The sequence below is a fragment of the Netta rufina genome (assembly GCF_964035555.1).
Source record: "Netta rufina genome assembly, chromosome: 1".
In the NCBI taxonomy this organism is placed as follows: domain Eukaryota; kingdom Metazoa; phylum Chordata; class Aves; order Anseriformes; family Anatidae; genus Netta; species Netta rufina.
The window spans coordinates 174,654,848-174,672,250 of record NC_140123.1 but is presented as its reverse complement, the minus strand read 5'-3'; the positions used below and the strand labels follow the sequence as shown (position 1 = coordinate 174,672,250).

At 39.4% G+C, this 17,403-nt stretch overlaps 1 protein-coding gene across 2 annotated transcripts in view; it reads left to right on the top strand.

Annotated features, from left to right (window-relative positions):
- Nucleotides 1–1,406: 1,406 nt before the first annotated feature.
- The window catches only part of ANO6 (anoctamin 6), a 73,428-nt gene continuing 57,431 nt past the window's right edge, over nt 1,407–17,403 (top strand). Inside the window, exon 1 of one of the 2 annotated variants that reach the window (XM_084306450.1) lies at nt 1,407–1,670. In XM_084306450.1, coding sequence (XP_084162576.1) covers nt 1,580–1,670 — 91 coding nt within the window. In that variant the 5' untranslated portion in view covers nt 1,407–1,579. The remainder of the gene's footprint in view (nt 1,671–17,403) is intronic. The other variant, XM_084306451.1, reaches the window with a different exon arrangement.

The following is a 17,403-nucleotide window of genomic DNA, read 5'->3' as shown; positions in this document are numbered from 1 at the left end:
CAGTTCTGCAGACTACACAGATGTCCTTACAGACAACTTCTCTTTTCCAGGGATCTGTGTGGTAGGGTCTTTACTAAGCAGAGCTGCTCCAAAACTTAAGTTAAATTTCTCAATCATTTTTGTCAGGAAATTCTTGCACTTAATTAATTGCAATGCCAGGCCCTGCTGTGACTCTGACCCACAGCCGTTTGTCAACAGTTGATGACAAGTGACAAGCTTATCTGACAAATGGCTTTGGTCCACCTCCTTGTTTAAACACTTTAAACATCCTGGGTACTGTGGGTTGTTTTGTTTGTGTTGTTTGTTTTTTTTTTGGTGTCAGCAGTAGAGATTGCAAACAGATTGCTTATAGGTTACTTAATGCAGACTAAGAAGATTATCTTACTTGTTTCTTCTTTTCTGAGCCAGACTTCCCTGTTCCTTCAATCCATTTTCCCAGTCTTTTTCAGCTAACATTTGCTCATTCACTTTTATTGTTTCCATTTCTTCCTACTGCTCAGGCTCAGTCCAGCTCCTCTCTGGGCACTCCTCCAGACGCCTTCCAGTTTCAGCAAACCTCTGCTCTCCCCCAGAACCAGGACATGTGAGGAGGCTTGCACATTGCTGAGCACTTCAAATCCTTTCTTTGTGAGCACTTCTGCCCCTGCAGCATTTCTGCAAAGTGACAGTTCTTCACCCCCTGTGTTGCAAAATTCTCCTATTTCCTACTTGTAGACTGAGACGGGGATGAGGACAATGGTTCACCTGCAAAACAGCCAAGTGAGATGAATACATCTGTAAAGCTCGAAAGATTGGCTTTTTGTCTAATTTGGTCCTCGAGCCTTCCTACTCCAACTTCTGCAACTTTTTCCGAATAACCCTGCCAACATGTGGATTTATTTATTTATTTGTTCCATGCTTCAGGTTTTATGAAGAATCGAGCAACGCTGAGCTCTTCAATGACCGAGTGCATGCTCTGACATCCTTTAAGACCCAGGGGGTTAAAGTCCTGAGACAATCTTCAAAGAGTAAACATAAGGGTGGAAGCAGAGGCATTTGGGGCAAATCTTTGCTCTGGGTCCTGTTAGGAAAAAATAATGACAATAATAATATAAAACTGTTTCCTAATTAGTTTTAAGATGACATTTGACCCACTTATGACATCTCCAATTGTCTGATATGGCCAAATGCAAAAAAAAAAAGGAGGAGGGGGTCAAAAATCACATCGACTACCACGATGCTCTTCCCACGTTCCCCTTTCACTGGCTCGGGATGCTGCTGACGAGGTAGGAGAGGTTTCCAGCTCCCTCCGCCTCCACCCCCCGAGGGTCGCCCCCTGTTCTGTAAAGGACGCTCGGGGAGGGGGCTGAGGGGACCGAGGGGGGGCAGCCCCGGGACGCCGCCGGCCCCGGGGCGGCTGCCAGGAAGGTGCCGGGGCCGCCCCCTGTCCCCCCCCCCCCCGGCCCCTCCCCGCCCCGCAGCCCGGGGCCGCCGCCGCCGGTCGGGCTCCGCCTGGGCTCCGCGCTCGGCGCCCGGGACACGGGGCACGGGCAGGGGCCGGGGGAGCTCGGGGCCGGGGGGAGAGGGCACCAGGGGCGAGATGCAGGCGGCGAACGCGGACGTGCTGCTGGATCTGGAAGAGGAGGAGGCGGAGGAGGAGGAGGAGGAAGAAGAGGAGGATGGGGAGACCGGTGAGTAGCGGGGAGACACCGGCACGGAGGGGTGTTCAGTGCTGCTGCGAGGGTCTGCGGGGGTGGCCTTGTCCCAGAGCTCACCTTCTGCTGTTCCCGGAGCGAAGATCCGAGCTGTCTGTCCGGGCGGGTGGCGTTTGTCCCAGCGGGCGGGTGGCCGAGGCGCTCCGGTCACCCCCTCTGGGAGCATCGGCACCCGGCAGCCCGACTCTTTCCCTGCCTGGGGAGGGAAGGGCACCGGGGGGCAGGGGGAAGGCTGCTGGAATTGGGCACCCGAGGACTGGCCCCGAGAGCTGAGAGCAGCCTCCCCCGTAGCCCGGGTGCATGGCATCCTTGGAAAATGGGAGGAATGCTCCTGTGCTGCTCTCCCCGTGCTCCGAGCATCCTCCTAGCCCGATCCCGTTGTTGGCGTCAGCCTCAAGGGCCAGTAGCTCGCCGGCCCCGCACCACTAGACTTGGTTGGAGAGCCAAGCGAGGGAGGAGGGGGAAATGACGGGAAATAAAAGATAATGAAGGGAGAAAACTGGCAGAGCACAGAAAGACGGTAATTTCACTGGAAAAAAGTGCGTGTTGGGTCTGCCAGAGATGCAGACCATAAAAAGACCAGAGGGTTTTCCTTTCAAAGACAGTGTCTGTTGGTCTTGTCCGGACAGAAGCAGCCCGGGACAATTACTGTTGTATTTGTTGGGGGGATGAATTCTGGTAAAGTATTTCCAGAAAAACAGCCCCAAAGTGGCTGGTGCTTGGCTGGTTCAAGCTGAAAGGTCTATTCATTCCAGTAAAGGCACCCTGATTCACTTCAGTTCAAAAGCTGTTTTCAGCTGCAAGACCCAAGAAGTCTTTTATTTCCTCTTGTTAGAATAGGTCTAACAAACAAGGAATGCGGGCAAATGTCTGTTAGACAAGTGTGTAGAACACAGGTTTGTATACACAAATGTTATCAGATGGAAAGAAGTCCTACTCATTATGGTTCAAAATGTGCAGAATTTTGGTAAGTTTTGAATACGGAGGCTGAATTTCTGCATTTGTCAAAAGTCCTAGTGACATGAACTCTCTGGTACTCGTGCTGCCTTCAAATATTGATCCTTGGCGATGGCCAGCACAGCTTACCTCAGTTATTCAGTTAATTTAGTCTAAAGTGTACAAAGTTTGAGCCTCACCCAGTGCCTGTGGAAACCAGGGAATGGCTTTTGTCCAGCATCAATAGCCTTTGTTTCAGATGCTGTGGGAGTATCCATGGCTTTATAGTAACAGTCCAAAGACAAATTCAGTTTTCCATATGAAGTGAGGCAGAGGAGTTGTTTGACTCCACTCCCCTAATTAAAGAAAGGGTGGATCGGTGCTGCAATGCATTAATCAACACATGCCTTTTCCTTTCCATTCTTCACCCCAGAGAACAACTGAATTGTTTCCTACTCATGACTCAAATTTGGGGTTAGTTCAGCTCCCAAAGCCAGCAAGTCATGAGCTGCATATTCTGCTTGCAGGATGCAGCACTTTGGAAGAACATAAAATGTGGTAAAATTAAATAAAAATTGAGCACTGGTGATTTCCTAAGTTGCTATGCAAAGGAATTTCAGTGCACAGCTCATTTGCTATTTTGCCTTGTAAAATGTATGAGTAACTGTCTCGAGGTTTTTACATCAGGTATAATTAGAGGAGAGATAGTTTATTAGCCTCAGAAGCTCGTCAATTGCCCATTTCCTCCAGTTTTATGGTACCACTTGCATCTGCATTTTTACCAAGAAAGTCATCCCTGCTTTACTAAGTAAGCAGGACTTCTGAGCTCTTTCCATTTCTACTCAAGATCAGCCCAAAGTGTGCACACCTCATCAAGAAAACATTACCATGACATATCCAGGTTTGTAGTCACGGCACACAAAGGGAGTGCTCCAGCTTGTGCTGGCACACAGCCGGGTTTGGTTCTCCAGCAAACCATTTGTGCCAGAAGCAGACTTAGGCAGGAGTCCAGATGAAGAACTGGACTCAAGAGTCCAAATCTACCGCAGAGCACCATAACCAGGCTGCCTGCCACTCATTGCTTTGAAACCAATTGTCCAGGCAGACTTTTATTTAAGGAAGGAAATCTTGTCCCCAAATTAGGCTTTTTTGACAAGTTGAAAACCTTTTTTTTATTATTTTTTTATGGTGCTTAAACTTTTTGTTCTGGAGTCAGACTGTTTTCAAGGGGAGTGTTACATTAGTGACACCAATTTGTTTCTGAGATATCTTGTTACCGGGCAGGGATGGTGGGAAGCACATTGAGCTGTGGTTGCCACAGAATTAAAATTCTCCAAACCCATTATTTTCTGCCTAGAAACTGTCAGACAGTTCCATAAACTGTAAAGTTTTTCTTTCCCTGGTGCCAAACCTCATACTACATCTAAATTAGTTTGCTTGTATTTGGGGATTTACAGAGTATCTGAGTGTGCTTTCCAGAAAAACTGACTTCTGAGGACAATATCCAGGGGCATTTGCTCTGACTAACCATGGTACACAAAATGCTTTTCTGTTTATTGGGATACATTAGCATCTTACTCACAGTTTTTTGTCTTTTTTATTTTTTTCTCATATATAACTTGTAGCTGTTCTTTAATCTCGCATATACAGTATCTTTTCCTGCCTTTTGAAACTGCTGCAGTAACCAAGATACATTGTAGAGGTGGCCAAGAAATGGATGTTCATGTTAACCTTTTCCTCATCATGCAGTCTAGATGATGTGTTGATGGGGATTCCAGCTCTTTTTTCTGTAAAGTATTTCATGCTGTTTTCCAGCACAAACTTTTTTACCAACTCCAGTGAAAATGTACAACAGTAGTGGCTTATCCAAGCAGCAGCATATGTGGAATTACAGCATCAGATCATCTGTGAGGAGGCATTCTTCTCCAGCTTCTTCCAGTTTCGTGCAGCCTGCTATACAATGGGAACCCTGTCCTAGGGGCTGATGTTGTAACACAGATGGTGAAAAGCAGGCACAGCTATTATTCACCTCATTACTTTTGCTCACTCTTCTGTTCTCTGCTCCTCATGGCATATATATTTTATTATTCTGTCTGTTAGAGCTTCTAATTTTTCCTATTCAATAGCTTCATTAACTTGACCTGCATCTCATTTCCACCCTGCAAATATTACTGATATACACTCCAAAATGAATGCACTGACAGTGTTCTACAAATAACTCCAATATTTTCCGTCATGATTCTGAAAAGTGGTCAATTATTTATAAAAGTGTCCAAAAGGCAACAGAAAGTCTGAATAGTTGGATTACTCAATTGAAAAATGTGGCATTGTCCTCCAATTTATTAATCGCAATACTCACACAGTGGGAAATTAAAAATTGGTGCAAGGGGTAGATCTGATAATTTTGTAGCATGCAAGGATTGTAAGAGGATTTTTTGAAATGATATTTCTGTTTCTGAAGGGACAGTACCTTTCCTTTTAAACTACCTAACTTATCAAGAAGGACTGCCCCAGTCCACTCTTTCATACCTTTTCTTTTCTTTTCTTTTCTTTTCTTTTCTTTTCTTTTCTTTTCTTTTCTTTTCTTTTCTTTTCTTTTCTTTTCTTTTCTTTTCTTTTCTTTTCTTTTCTTTTCTTTTCTTTTCTTTTCTTTTCTTTTCTTTTCTTTTCTTTTCTTTTCTTTTCTTTTCTTTTCTTTTCTTTTTTGTCTCTGTTTTATAATCAAACTAAAAGTTACCAGGGCACTTTCAGTCTTCCACCATCCTAAAGAAGACTGTGAGTTGGATATGTCTCATGAGCTTAAAATCAGGAATTTCTGCTCCCTAATTCAGTGCTCTGTTTACAACACAGAAGAAGGTAGAAATGTGATGTCAGGCAACTCTGTATGCACAAGTTTGATTTCAGTCTTTTGTTTTGTTTTGTTTTGTTTTGTACTGCTGAAAGCAGAACTTCTTGTACTTGTGCATCTAGGAGATGAAGAACATGAATAAGTAGGAACATCATCTCCGTAGCTGTAGGCACATCAACACTTGGTCTACCATTTTTTGTCACTTGCTATTGAGTCAGTAGTAGGATCTTCATTGTGAACTGAAACATTATTACACTATACCACGTAGAAATCAAGGAAATTCTAGCCTTGATAATGGTCAAAATTTAAACTACTTTTCACGCCTCCCTGTCCTACCTCATATTTCTGTTGCCCTAAAGGTTTACATACATTTCATTCTCTCTTCATACTTCAGTCATCTCATTTTCTGACTTTCCACCCACTGCGCTTTGCTGAATCCCAGCTACACTGGATCACAGCTGGGTCACAGAGTATGGCTGTATTTGAGCCGTACACTGTGGGAACCACTCACTTAAATTTTGATGTAATGATTTTTCTACAAAACTACTGAAAAAAACACATAAATATTTAACCACAGTATAATTACTGTTTTGTAGCTATTTATAATTCATAAACTCTGGAGGAGATCAGAATATTTCAAGAAACAGGAAATTATGGGTCTGATAAAATTCACAAACTCACCAGATATTGCTCCTTTTCAAGTTTTTCTACCTTAACAGAATTCCCAGTTGTCCATTAGAAATTTCCTGTACATTGAGAGTATTTTTGCAAGATCCTGTGTCTCAGTTTTCAGCTGAACATGTGAGTGCAGCTTACAGATAAGTCTGCAGTCTGTAGGACAGATTTGTTATCTGCCATATCACAGGCAACTCCTTAAAGTGTTCATAGAATCACAGAACAGTTTGAGTTAGAAGAGACCTTAAAGATCATGCAGTTCCAACCCCCCAGCCATGGGCATGGATGCCACCAGCGGATCAAAAACAAAGTTTTACCTTTATTTACACAGCAGTCCATGAGTTCTTTTAAAAGTAAAAACTCATTAAAACTTGTTTAATTAATATGTAGGGCTTTTGTTACATGGTGCAGAACTCTTGACCAGCAATTCCATAGCGTTACAGTTATTGGAAGTAATGTACTCAAAAACTCACAAAAAAATGTACTAATATCACATGATTTGCAACTTACGCAGTATATCAAATTTTGCACCCCAGATTTCAATGCAGTTGTTATCATTTAAATCCCCTCATCTTAGTATTTCTTGGTACCTATCATTTCCTAGGAAACCTGTGTTGCATGCTGTGGAATTAAGGTCTGCTTTGCCACTAGATGTGTGGTGAATGCCAAGGGGAACTGATATTAAAGCTCTCTGTCATGTTAGGGAAAAAAAAAATAAAATAAAAAAAAATAAACAAACAAACAAAAAGATGATTTTGTATGATAAAAGTTACATGTAGTAAATTAAATAGTCTTCGTAATGCCTTCCAATGCCTTCCAGTTCATCCCTTGAAAAGATTTTTTTTATTTGTTTGTTTGTTTATTTTTAGTTTGAAATGGCATAGTCCTGTACCCAACTAAAGAAGTTAAATTTTAAAAACAGCATTAAACTTGGGATTAACTAGGGAAGGTCGGGGAAAAGGATTGCTTATTTTTTTAAGTTAGGAACAAGGTAATACAACTGAATATCCTATGCCTACCCTTTTCCAACATGAGAAGAACTTTGAAAAAGAAAAGCTTGAAAACTTGAAGCTTGTAGAGCCCTTGCAGGTGTGTAACAAGATAATACAATTAATAGGACATGAATGTCAAGGCGGAGAGGCATGGAAGAATGGTGCGGTAGTTTTGGCTTGTTTATAGTTCTTATACTCGGAAAACTAATGTGAGACAGAATCATGCACAAGTGCTGAGCTCTGTATCCTAATGAATAGAAAAAATCATGTATTCTTCTACTGGGCTGTCATTATTGCTTTTAGTGCTTGTCTGTGGCATTCTCCTACATAACAATGTGTGAAGTATTTCCCTATGGAATAGATATGCTATTTAACTAAAATTTGATTTATATTTTTAATCTAAAAGCAAACAAACAACAACAAAAATCATGGGCCTAATATCACTTGTAACTTTTTATTGGACTTTTGATTCAAATCCAGGCCTCACTGTGAATGTAGGTAGAACAGTTTTCCCACTGGACAGAGCATGTGTTCATCTGCTGAATCAGCTGAGATGCAAGCCCATAAGGACACTGTTAACATTTTGTGTTAGAATTCAGGTTTGATGAATCTGAAAGTTGAAATGGAAGCCTTAGGCTGTAAAGCCATAAACAAGTCAAGCCAGCATAAATTGGCTTGGCTACCATAAGAAGTATTCCCCTCTAAACCACCTGACAGTGCCGCCTTAAGTGTTCATGGCTCTTTGGCCTTCTAATTCACTGGCTGTATTATTGGCAGCATGGTGGCAATACAAACCTGGAGACAAGTACACAGTGCCCTTTAGTGTCTTATTGCCATGATCTTCTGTGAGAAATGAAAACTGGCAGTCATGGTAATTGCCATCAAACAAAGAATTTTGTTTGATAATAAATCTAAGAAAGCAAACCTCTGAATGTATAATCCTTTGTCTTCTCCACCTTTAAATAACATTTTACTCAGGCATCCCACATCTATCTGAAGGCTTCATGAGGGGATGAGGGTAAAAAAAAAATTACATTTTTGTTAGCATCAGGCAGCCTGGCACATATTCTTCAATTGCATGATACAATCAAATGTGAGAATGATCCCTTTTTCCCATTGATAGCTTGCATGCGTCAGAGCAGCTTCCTTTTCACAAGCCTTTCAGTTTCAAACTTTATCAATACAGATGGCCCATTTCCTGTGCAGTAATTGATCAGATGAAGGTCATAATACTACTGCATGCAAAATAGGCAGAGCCTTGTTATTTTTGTCGATGAAAATAGCCATATTAATAAAATATGTATGTTATATTTGTAAAAGGGTAAGATTCAGACCAGTATGGACGCTGTTAGTAGGAAGAAACAAGAAAATCAAATGGTTTTGGAAGGAGACCACATTTAACATCTTTAATTAATACCAGATTCAGACTGGAAATTTAACAAAAATATTTTAAAACACAAACCAACTGAACTTTAAGCAGTGCAGTTACAAGTCTGCTGGAGCATAAACATTCTTCTTTAATTGATTTTATGCCTCATGTGGTAGAAACTGCAGCTTAGTTCCAAAGTATTGTGTAAAGACTAAATAAGACTGAACCTTTTACTTTGGTGTTTACATTAAATAACTTCCAGCTAAAACACTAATCATCAATATTCGTTAGACATGGCTGAAAATCAAAGTTTTTTAGTAACAGCCAACAATCTTTGCTTTTTTTTTTTTTTTTTTTTTTTCTTATGTATTTCCCCTGACCCCATTAATCTAGTTAGTCAGGTTCTTCAGCATTTTTAGATGTGATTTATCACGGGACATTAAATATTTGCATAGGAGACTGCTTATAGTAAAGCCGCCAGAAGGAAGCACTGTGCCAGTGCACTTCTGCAGAAAGCAGCCACCACTTCTTTTATATTCAACTGCTGTTTGGGGCCAGCTGCTACAGCAGGTTTATGGTCTCATACCTGAAGTGTTCAGAGTGTTCCCGTCCTGTGGGCTTGTAGCTTGGGTGGATCTTTTGCAAAGGCAAAAGACATTCAGTGTCTCAGGGACATCTTGGGTTTTGTCCCTCTGCTACAGCAGACACATATGACTGCAGGTGCTACTACTTGGGAAACTGCAGGCAGATTAATCTTCTCTGGGTGGGGAATAGGAGAAATAGAAAGAGGGGGGAATAAGAAGCACTTGTATTATAACACACTCTGTCTCCTATGTTGTAGGGGGGTTGGAGTGTATGAATTTTGATCAGGGGAAGTGGATGAGATTAATGACTTCAGTGGGTGCAATGCGGAGGGTTCTTTCCTTCCTCTGTGGGCAGGATGTTTAACTGAGAACATTTCATATGAATTATAAATCACAGTGGAAGGTACAAGAGACAATTATAAAATGTCAGTGTAGCAGCTAAGGATGCTAGGAACTGGTTCTAGGAGTCAAAGGACACACTTCTGTGGTCTGGCACAGTGGAGGAGTAAAAGAGCCATGTCCTGACTAGAGAAGCGGAGTGGGTTGCTGTCAATAGAGGGAGCCTCAGATAAACACCAAATACCAGAATTTATATCAATGGAAGAAATCCTGGAACACAGACAAGGGTCTTGGCTGAAGAGTGCACTAAAATAAGGAGTGTTGAAGAGATGGGAGGAGGTAGTTCTGAGTAAGGAGATGGAAATAAAGGCCATCCACTGAGACTGAAGTATAGACTGAAGGGAAACAACAACAACAAAAAAAAAAAAAAAAAAAAAGAGAGAGAGGGAGTGAGAAAACAGTAAAAGGGAAAGAAGAAGAACTGGGTATTCCTAAGAGTAAAACCCACCAACGCAACTTCACCTATGTATATGTATGTTCCTATGTAAGGAACTCATGAGCAATGGCATAAAGATTCTTCAAAGTCAGTTCATCAGAAAATAAACTGCAGCATGGGGCTAAGGCAATATACCATTGTGTGGTAGTGAATTGAAATAATTCATCTGTGGCATTTTCAAACATATTTTTAATATATAGCAAAAATCACAATGTGTCTGTAGGCAATTCATCCAGCAAAGAAAATCCTATGTTTATACCATTAATTATTTACAAAAACAAACAAACAAACAAACAAACAAAACATTGCTGTAGGTTTAGCACTGCAGTTAGAGATAATAACATTTAAGAAAACAAGACTGAGATGATGATCTAGAGGGTTCTAGTGTTGCCAGAGAGTTTTATTAGTTTGCATGTAATATTACTAAAATTATTTGATCTCTCTATATGTTATTTTTCTTATGTTGCTTAATGGAGTTTTTATAGACATTAATGAGCAAGGATCAGGTCAAACAATGCACATTTTACCCTTGTGAGCTGTCCCATTGACTACAGTGGGAATAGCATTATTTTTGTAAATGCTGTTCTTATCAGGGAATGCTGAAGTAGTCCCTAATGAAGGAAATATCTTTATTAAATCTTTCATCATTTCAGTACCTACTGACCCATTCTAGGGAAAATAATTAAATTCATTTAATTATTCTACTGCCTATAAAAGACAAGTAGGAATTTGCACAAAAGGACAGCTTAATCTATAAACTGATGGCTGTGCTTAAGACAAAGAGCCCAGCAAAAACTTCTATAATATTTGTTAAGACTTAAACAACTGATATATTTAAAAATAAATAAATAAATAAAATAAAATAAAAAGTGAAGAAATCAATATGACCTGAAGAATACATGACTCAATGCTTAATTTTACATTTTGGTTGTTGTTTTTTTTTTATTTATTTATTTGTTTTTTATTTGTTTGTTTTAATATATTCATTACTGCTAATAAAATGACAAGAGAGAAAGCTTCAGTGGCAACACTGTTCAGCCAAATGGAGCTCCGGATATTTTTGTAAGGTTATTGATGTTTGCAACAAAAGCAAAACTCTCCTTTAGACCTCTCCTTCACAGAAGAAGGTTTTTAAGTGGAAGTTGGTTATTAAGCATGATGCAGTTGGTTAGATAATATATATATATATATATATATATATATATATATATATATGAGGAGTCCCTCAACTGGTAAATCTACAAAATATTTTCTGATTAGGAAAACCAAAGTAGGCAGTGTCTTTCTAGTCTCCATGTGCATCACTGGGAGCACTTACAGACATGAACCTGCACACCTGCACACACAATGCTCAAAAATTCTCATAGGTTCAGCCCTTGAACATAATATTTTCATAATCAAATTAAATAAAAGTAACTTTTTGGGACCCTCCTGGATATACAGTGTATAACAGCTGAGTACAAGAAATACTTCAAAGCAAACACTGAGAAACTCGTTACAGAAATTCAAATATATTTCTTCTGAGACATGTAAATTTGAGAGCAAGGGATATGATTTTATAAATATACTTCAAACTTCAAATTCCATGTTAGGTAATTCATTGATCCACAGACACTTAAGTCTAACCAAACAACTATTTGCAATTACAATTTGGTTAATCATTTCACTTCCCAATGAGAAAGTCCCACAGCTGCCTGGGGGCTTGGCATTGGTGACAAACACCATGGGATCTTCTCTGCTGCTAAAAAAGATGTGTTTGTAGCTTGGGACAACTCCTGTGCATGGGCCACCCTCCTGTAAAACACACTGAAAGCAAGGTACACTAGTTTTCCATGTAGCTGGACAGTCATTTGACAGCATTCTTGGGGTTGATCTTGGCAAGTCTGTTGCATGGCAAAAGCAGCTTATTTATTTTTATATACTTCCTGCCTAAGGACAGCTGGTTTGGTTTAGTTGCTCTGGAATTAAAAATAAAATAAAAGTAATTAAATTTTAAAAATACACCACTTAACATTATTTTAAGAAATGAAGAAAAGACGTTCAGGCTGTAGAAGGCAGTCTGAGACTGACAGATATGCAGGTGTAGTTGTGGAATAATGTACTTCAGCTCTGGAGCAGGTGAAAAACAACTTATCATACTGTTGATCAGAGGGTTAGTTATACTACCACTGCTAGTCACAGTCCTTCAGAAAATCGGTGTTCAGAAATACGTTTGTTAGGCCAGGTCTGGGCACATGTGGTCTAGACAGAGAAGTCTTACCTGCTTACAACAGCTTACACCACTTCTTGTTTTTATCCTTTGTACCTCTTACAATATGTATATTTTAAATATACCTGTTTAAACCTGTACAGATGTCTGACATATAATCCAGTATTTTGGTTTAACAGAGCTGAGTTAAACTAGATTTCATTAACTGCTCATCTGAAATGTTTTGGGTAAAGAAAACACCCATAATCAGTAATATTTGATGATGTTTGGACCCAAGTCGTGCAGCACTACTGGTAGGTGTTACATTGCCAAAATTTCCTTTACTCAGCCCATGGTAGGAATCCTGATTTTTTACAGATTTCCGTGCAGTTTGCTCACACAACAGCATAAGCTTCTGGAGCAGCAGGCTGCTGTTCATCCCTGTGCACCAGCCTGTGTAGGGACATATGACAAGTCTGTTGCACAAACATGAGAACAACACTTTTGAGTTAAGTGGAACTGTCAACATCCATAAAGTTATTTAAGTGTGTAAATGCTGCAGTCTCAACCCCTAGAGACCATATATTACTATTCAGAGTGTTGGTTTTTATTTCAGTGGGTTTTTGTTGTGTTTTTTTTTTTTTTTCTTCCAGTTTTTCCAAAGCTATTCATGATGGAAGTATAAATATCTGTCTAAACAACAGTACTCTGTATTATAGTTGTGGTTGGTGTATCCTATTCTTTCTTTTTGTTCATTTCTCTGAATGGAGGAGAGTTTAATTAAATGTTTTGGGGATAGACATTTACCCTGTACTCTAAGACAGAAGTGAAGGTGTCCATCAAGGCATTTCCATGTCTGTCACCGGGTACAGTTCACAGAACAAACCCAGTGACCCTTCTACTCATCAGGATTTTCCCAAAGAACATCTTGCCTACAGAAGTAAACTCCAGAGAAATTCTCTTTCCTTTCTGGAGGAGACCTTCAGTTCCTTTTTGTCTCCTTCACTATTCTTCTCACCTTTCTGTTCTGGCATCATAGTGCCATTGATTCTCTTGGCCTTTGGAGTGCCAAGCTTGACTCCATATGAACACAAAAGAGAAATGTCCCTCAGACATAAGTCAGAAGTGACATGAGGTGCTCTTGGTGTCCAGCCTGCACAGGCAAAGTGCCAGCCTGCAGAATAGAGAGAGAGGAGAGTCATCCTGTGATTTTATGTTCTAGATCTTTTTTTTTTTTTTTTTTTTTTTTGGGGGGGGGGGGGGGAGGGGGGAATTACATTCTTAAGATAAAGTGTAAATAGACGATTTTTTGTGTTAATTTACTGAATCCTAATTTGCTGTCACTTTCTAGAGATCTTCTTCTTGATATCTTTCTACCAGTTTGCAATTCACTAAAAATCTTTGGAATGGAGAAGTTTATTCTTCTTCATCCAGAAGTAGGAGTTGACTCAAAATATGGGAGGCGAACTGTTCTGGTTTGTGTTACAGGGATCAGACTGGATGCTACCTTCTTGCCTTACAGCCTATGAGCTGGATTCACACATTTCAAAAGGTCATGTTTATTCCCTTTCCACACAAAAAGTAGACCATGCAGTAAAGTCACTGTGATCTCTTCTTAAAAATAAAACAAAATTAACATGGTTACTATCAAGGGATTATGACTAGCCTCTTAACAGGCCAGCATGCACACTTTTGGCCTACTGTTACAATAAGGTGTGTAAGCAGTCTTACCTAAGCTTAAATGAAAGGTAACCATAGAGGCTGCTTTATTTCCCTCACCTGAAAAATGATTTTTTTCTTTCATCCTCTTTCATGGTTCTAAATAATTAGATTAAAGTCTCAGTAGAAATTAGTTTGCTAAGAAAAGTATGGCTGGATCGCTCAGTACTGGTTGTAAGTTCATAAAAATCTTTAATGCTATACAAAAAGAGCAAGCCCTATGGCTTTTCTTAGGTTACTGCCACCTGATATGTTCATACCATAATAAAACAGTTTAGCAGGACTCTTTAGGCACCAAAGTAAATTGTCTTTCCATGCATTCCAAAGCGTTCTCCCTGTGTTCTCCCACAAACCTCTTTTTATTCTTTTTCACTTTTCTCTTCTCTTCTCTTCTCTTCTCTTCTCTCTCTTCTTCTCTTCTCTTCTCTTCTCTTCTCTTCTCTTCTCTTCTCTTCTCTTCTCTTCTCTTCTCTTCTCTTCTCTTCTCTTTTCTCTTCTCTTCTCTTCTCTTCTCTTCTCTTCTCTTCTCTTCTCTTCTCTTCTCTTCTCTTCTTCTCTTCTCTTCTCTTCTCTTCTCTTCTCTCTTTCCTTTCCTTTCCTTTCCTTTCCTTCTTTCCTTTCCTTTCCTTTCCTTTCCTTTCCTTTCCTTTCCTTTCCTTTCCTTTCCTTTTCCTTTCCTTTCCTTTCCTTTCCTTTCCTTTCCTTTCCTTTCCTTTCCTTTCCTTTTCCTTTCCTTTCCTTTCCTTTCCTTTCCTTTCCTTTCCTTTCCTTTCCTTTCCTTTCTTAAGATTTTGTGGGATTACACTGCAGTGTAGATGAAAGAGTAGGAAAACAAAAGCATTTCTGTTTGGCTTTTTACTTCTTTTTATTCTTGCTGCTTTGGTTTTATTATAACTGAATAGTATCCAAGATTCAAAGCCACTCATCTTTCATCAGCATATTTAGTGTGTAATTCTTACTTCTTTTTGCTTCCTTCTGAGATAAGCTACCAAAATCCATATTTTCTATGTTTTTATCCTACCTGCAAATCAAAAGGAGGCTTGCACATTTAAATTCACTTGCCTTCTTTCCTGACATGTTCTAAGATTGAATTTAATCACTCTATAATGGCCAATATTCTGGGAAGGTGCAACAAGTATTAAAGAAAAAACTACACAAAGAGCACTTTACACTACTTTGGTGGGCCTAAAGCTGCCTCCACCACTAGCTCTGAAATATTCATAACGATTTTAGGTGCCCACATTGAAATCTGAAGTATGACATTACTTAGTGAGTTATCCTACTATACATGTTGCTTATAAATAAGCATAAATCTCAAGGTAACTTAACAAGTAGATAACTAATATATGATTAACATCATCGCACATAAAGCACTCACTCAGAAAGTGCTTGCTATCCCCTAGGAAGCACTGTTGATCCTTTTTCTCAGGTATCTATGGCGTCTACCTCAGAGTGTGTAGCACTCTGGTAATTTGGCAATTTGATAATTTGGTAATACATCTCAGATTTCTACTGAGGCACCTCATAGAGTGGAGGGGAATCAAAACTTTTGGGTCCTCACTCTTCGAACTGCCAAGAAGTATAAGAAACAGTTGCAGGTTCAACAGACATAGAGAGAAATACATGAATTAAAAAACCATGAGATCATTTAAAACGAAAAGCTATTGCTTCTCTCTGATCATGTACTTTGGGAGTTTGACTAAGTCAATGCCCTCATCTTACACTTTGGGACATGGAATGGCTGTTTTGACCCAGAGTATCACTGGCCACTCTTAGGGACTGGAGACTGGCCTAAGTAGACATTTAAGATGATCTATAAGTACAGTCTAGTGTTCTTTTGAGTTCTTGTTATTCTTTGACTTCACAAACATCGTGTTTCTTAAAAAACACTTATCTTGTACAAAAACTGGTGGACAGCCTTATAGTCAAAAGGCAAGAACATGAACAGACGGCAAGCTGCTGGAATTTAACTCCATTGTAAAATAAAGTTGAGAAATGGGAGCATGGGCTCTGTCAAAGACAAACACACACACAAAATTAAAAAAAAAAATAAATAAAAATAAAAACAGGAGCTAGTGTTAAGATCTGTAGCTGAATTACCACAGGCAAGCAGTGATTTTTCTTCTTATGGTGGATAGACAGGACAAATCACAAATCAGGCTCACAAGACAGGTCACAGATCACTAGTCCCAACAAGGGCTGATAATGTTACAAGCTTTTCAAGATAATGCCACCATCAGGCATCCTTCCCGTTAACGCCTCTTTTCTCAGAAATTAATTTAGAAACCTCTGTGTCTTCAAAGTCACAGCTGTCACGTAGCTGTCAGACTTTGCCTAGTTGTAGTTGTTGAGCATCATGAACTGAATTGTCAGCAGAATCCAAAGCTTCGTATTGATAGTGATTGCAATAAGGTAAAATATACTGCTTTGTTTTTCCACCATGGTACTGAATTTACACTAATTACATTATTCTGAACTGATTTTTAAAACTCAATAAATTTGATACACTAGTTGCTAAGGAAAAGTGTCCATAGTTATTATGATTACTTTTCTTACAGTACACTTTTGAAATTACTCATCAGCAGTGCAGAGTGCTCCTACACAAGGACCACTAATCAAATTGTCTGATTAGGTGAAATTCTAGACTTACAGCAGTTTCTTCATGCCAAATTGCAGTAATAATTGTTCCATCACTTCTGCTCAAGGGAATCTCTCAAATGCTTCAGATATAATTTCATTTCTAAACTGACTGTATAATTAAATAATGCAGTATAGCCAGCAGTAATCTTTCTCCAAATTTAAATGTAAATATTATGGGTTACCAACAGGAGCCATAGCATCCCTAATTGGCTGTGGCTAATTATATATTATGTCTAAAAAATGTTAGCATTAAGGTTGCAAAGTCAAGCACTTACAAGTTAGGCAATGTCAGAATTAACGTTGCCGAGGAAACTTCAATTTTCCTGCCATTTGTTTGCATGCATGTTACACTTTTTAATTACACAATCATGCTGTTCTTTTATTCTTCTTAAGTCCCCTGCCTCATTCAGTAAACTGGTAGTAAGTGAAGATTTCTTTTTATCTTTCTCATTAAGAGCATGGCTCCAAGCCTTGTTTAACTCAGATTATCCAAGCCTTGCACAGCAAACATATTTTTATTCATCTATTCCTCTGTGTTTCTAGGATGCTTTTGGTGTATCTGAGCATTGTATCCAAAAGAAATGTGAGTGTCAGCTTGCTTAACTTCCCATTTAGGGAGGGCTGGAGTTTAAGCAATCCATATTGGTGATAGGAATGCAGAGTACTTAAGCGATAAGAAGTGAGGAATGTGAAGCATTCACATGAATGAGATCTGCAATGGAGCACTAGACTAAGACACACATGCCACCAGCAAGCCTCCCTTTGACACATCCTTTGATACAACCTAGTAGCATCACCATTCTGTTTTTATTTCTGACAAATGTTTATACAAAGTTGCCAAAATGCTATCCAATCACAAGTGTTTTGTGGTGACTTTTATGAAATTGCATTTCCCAGTCTTTCTATTCCAAGTATTCTTGCTC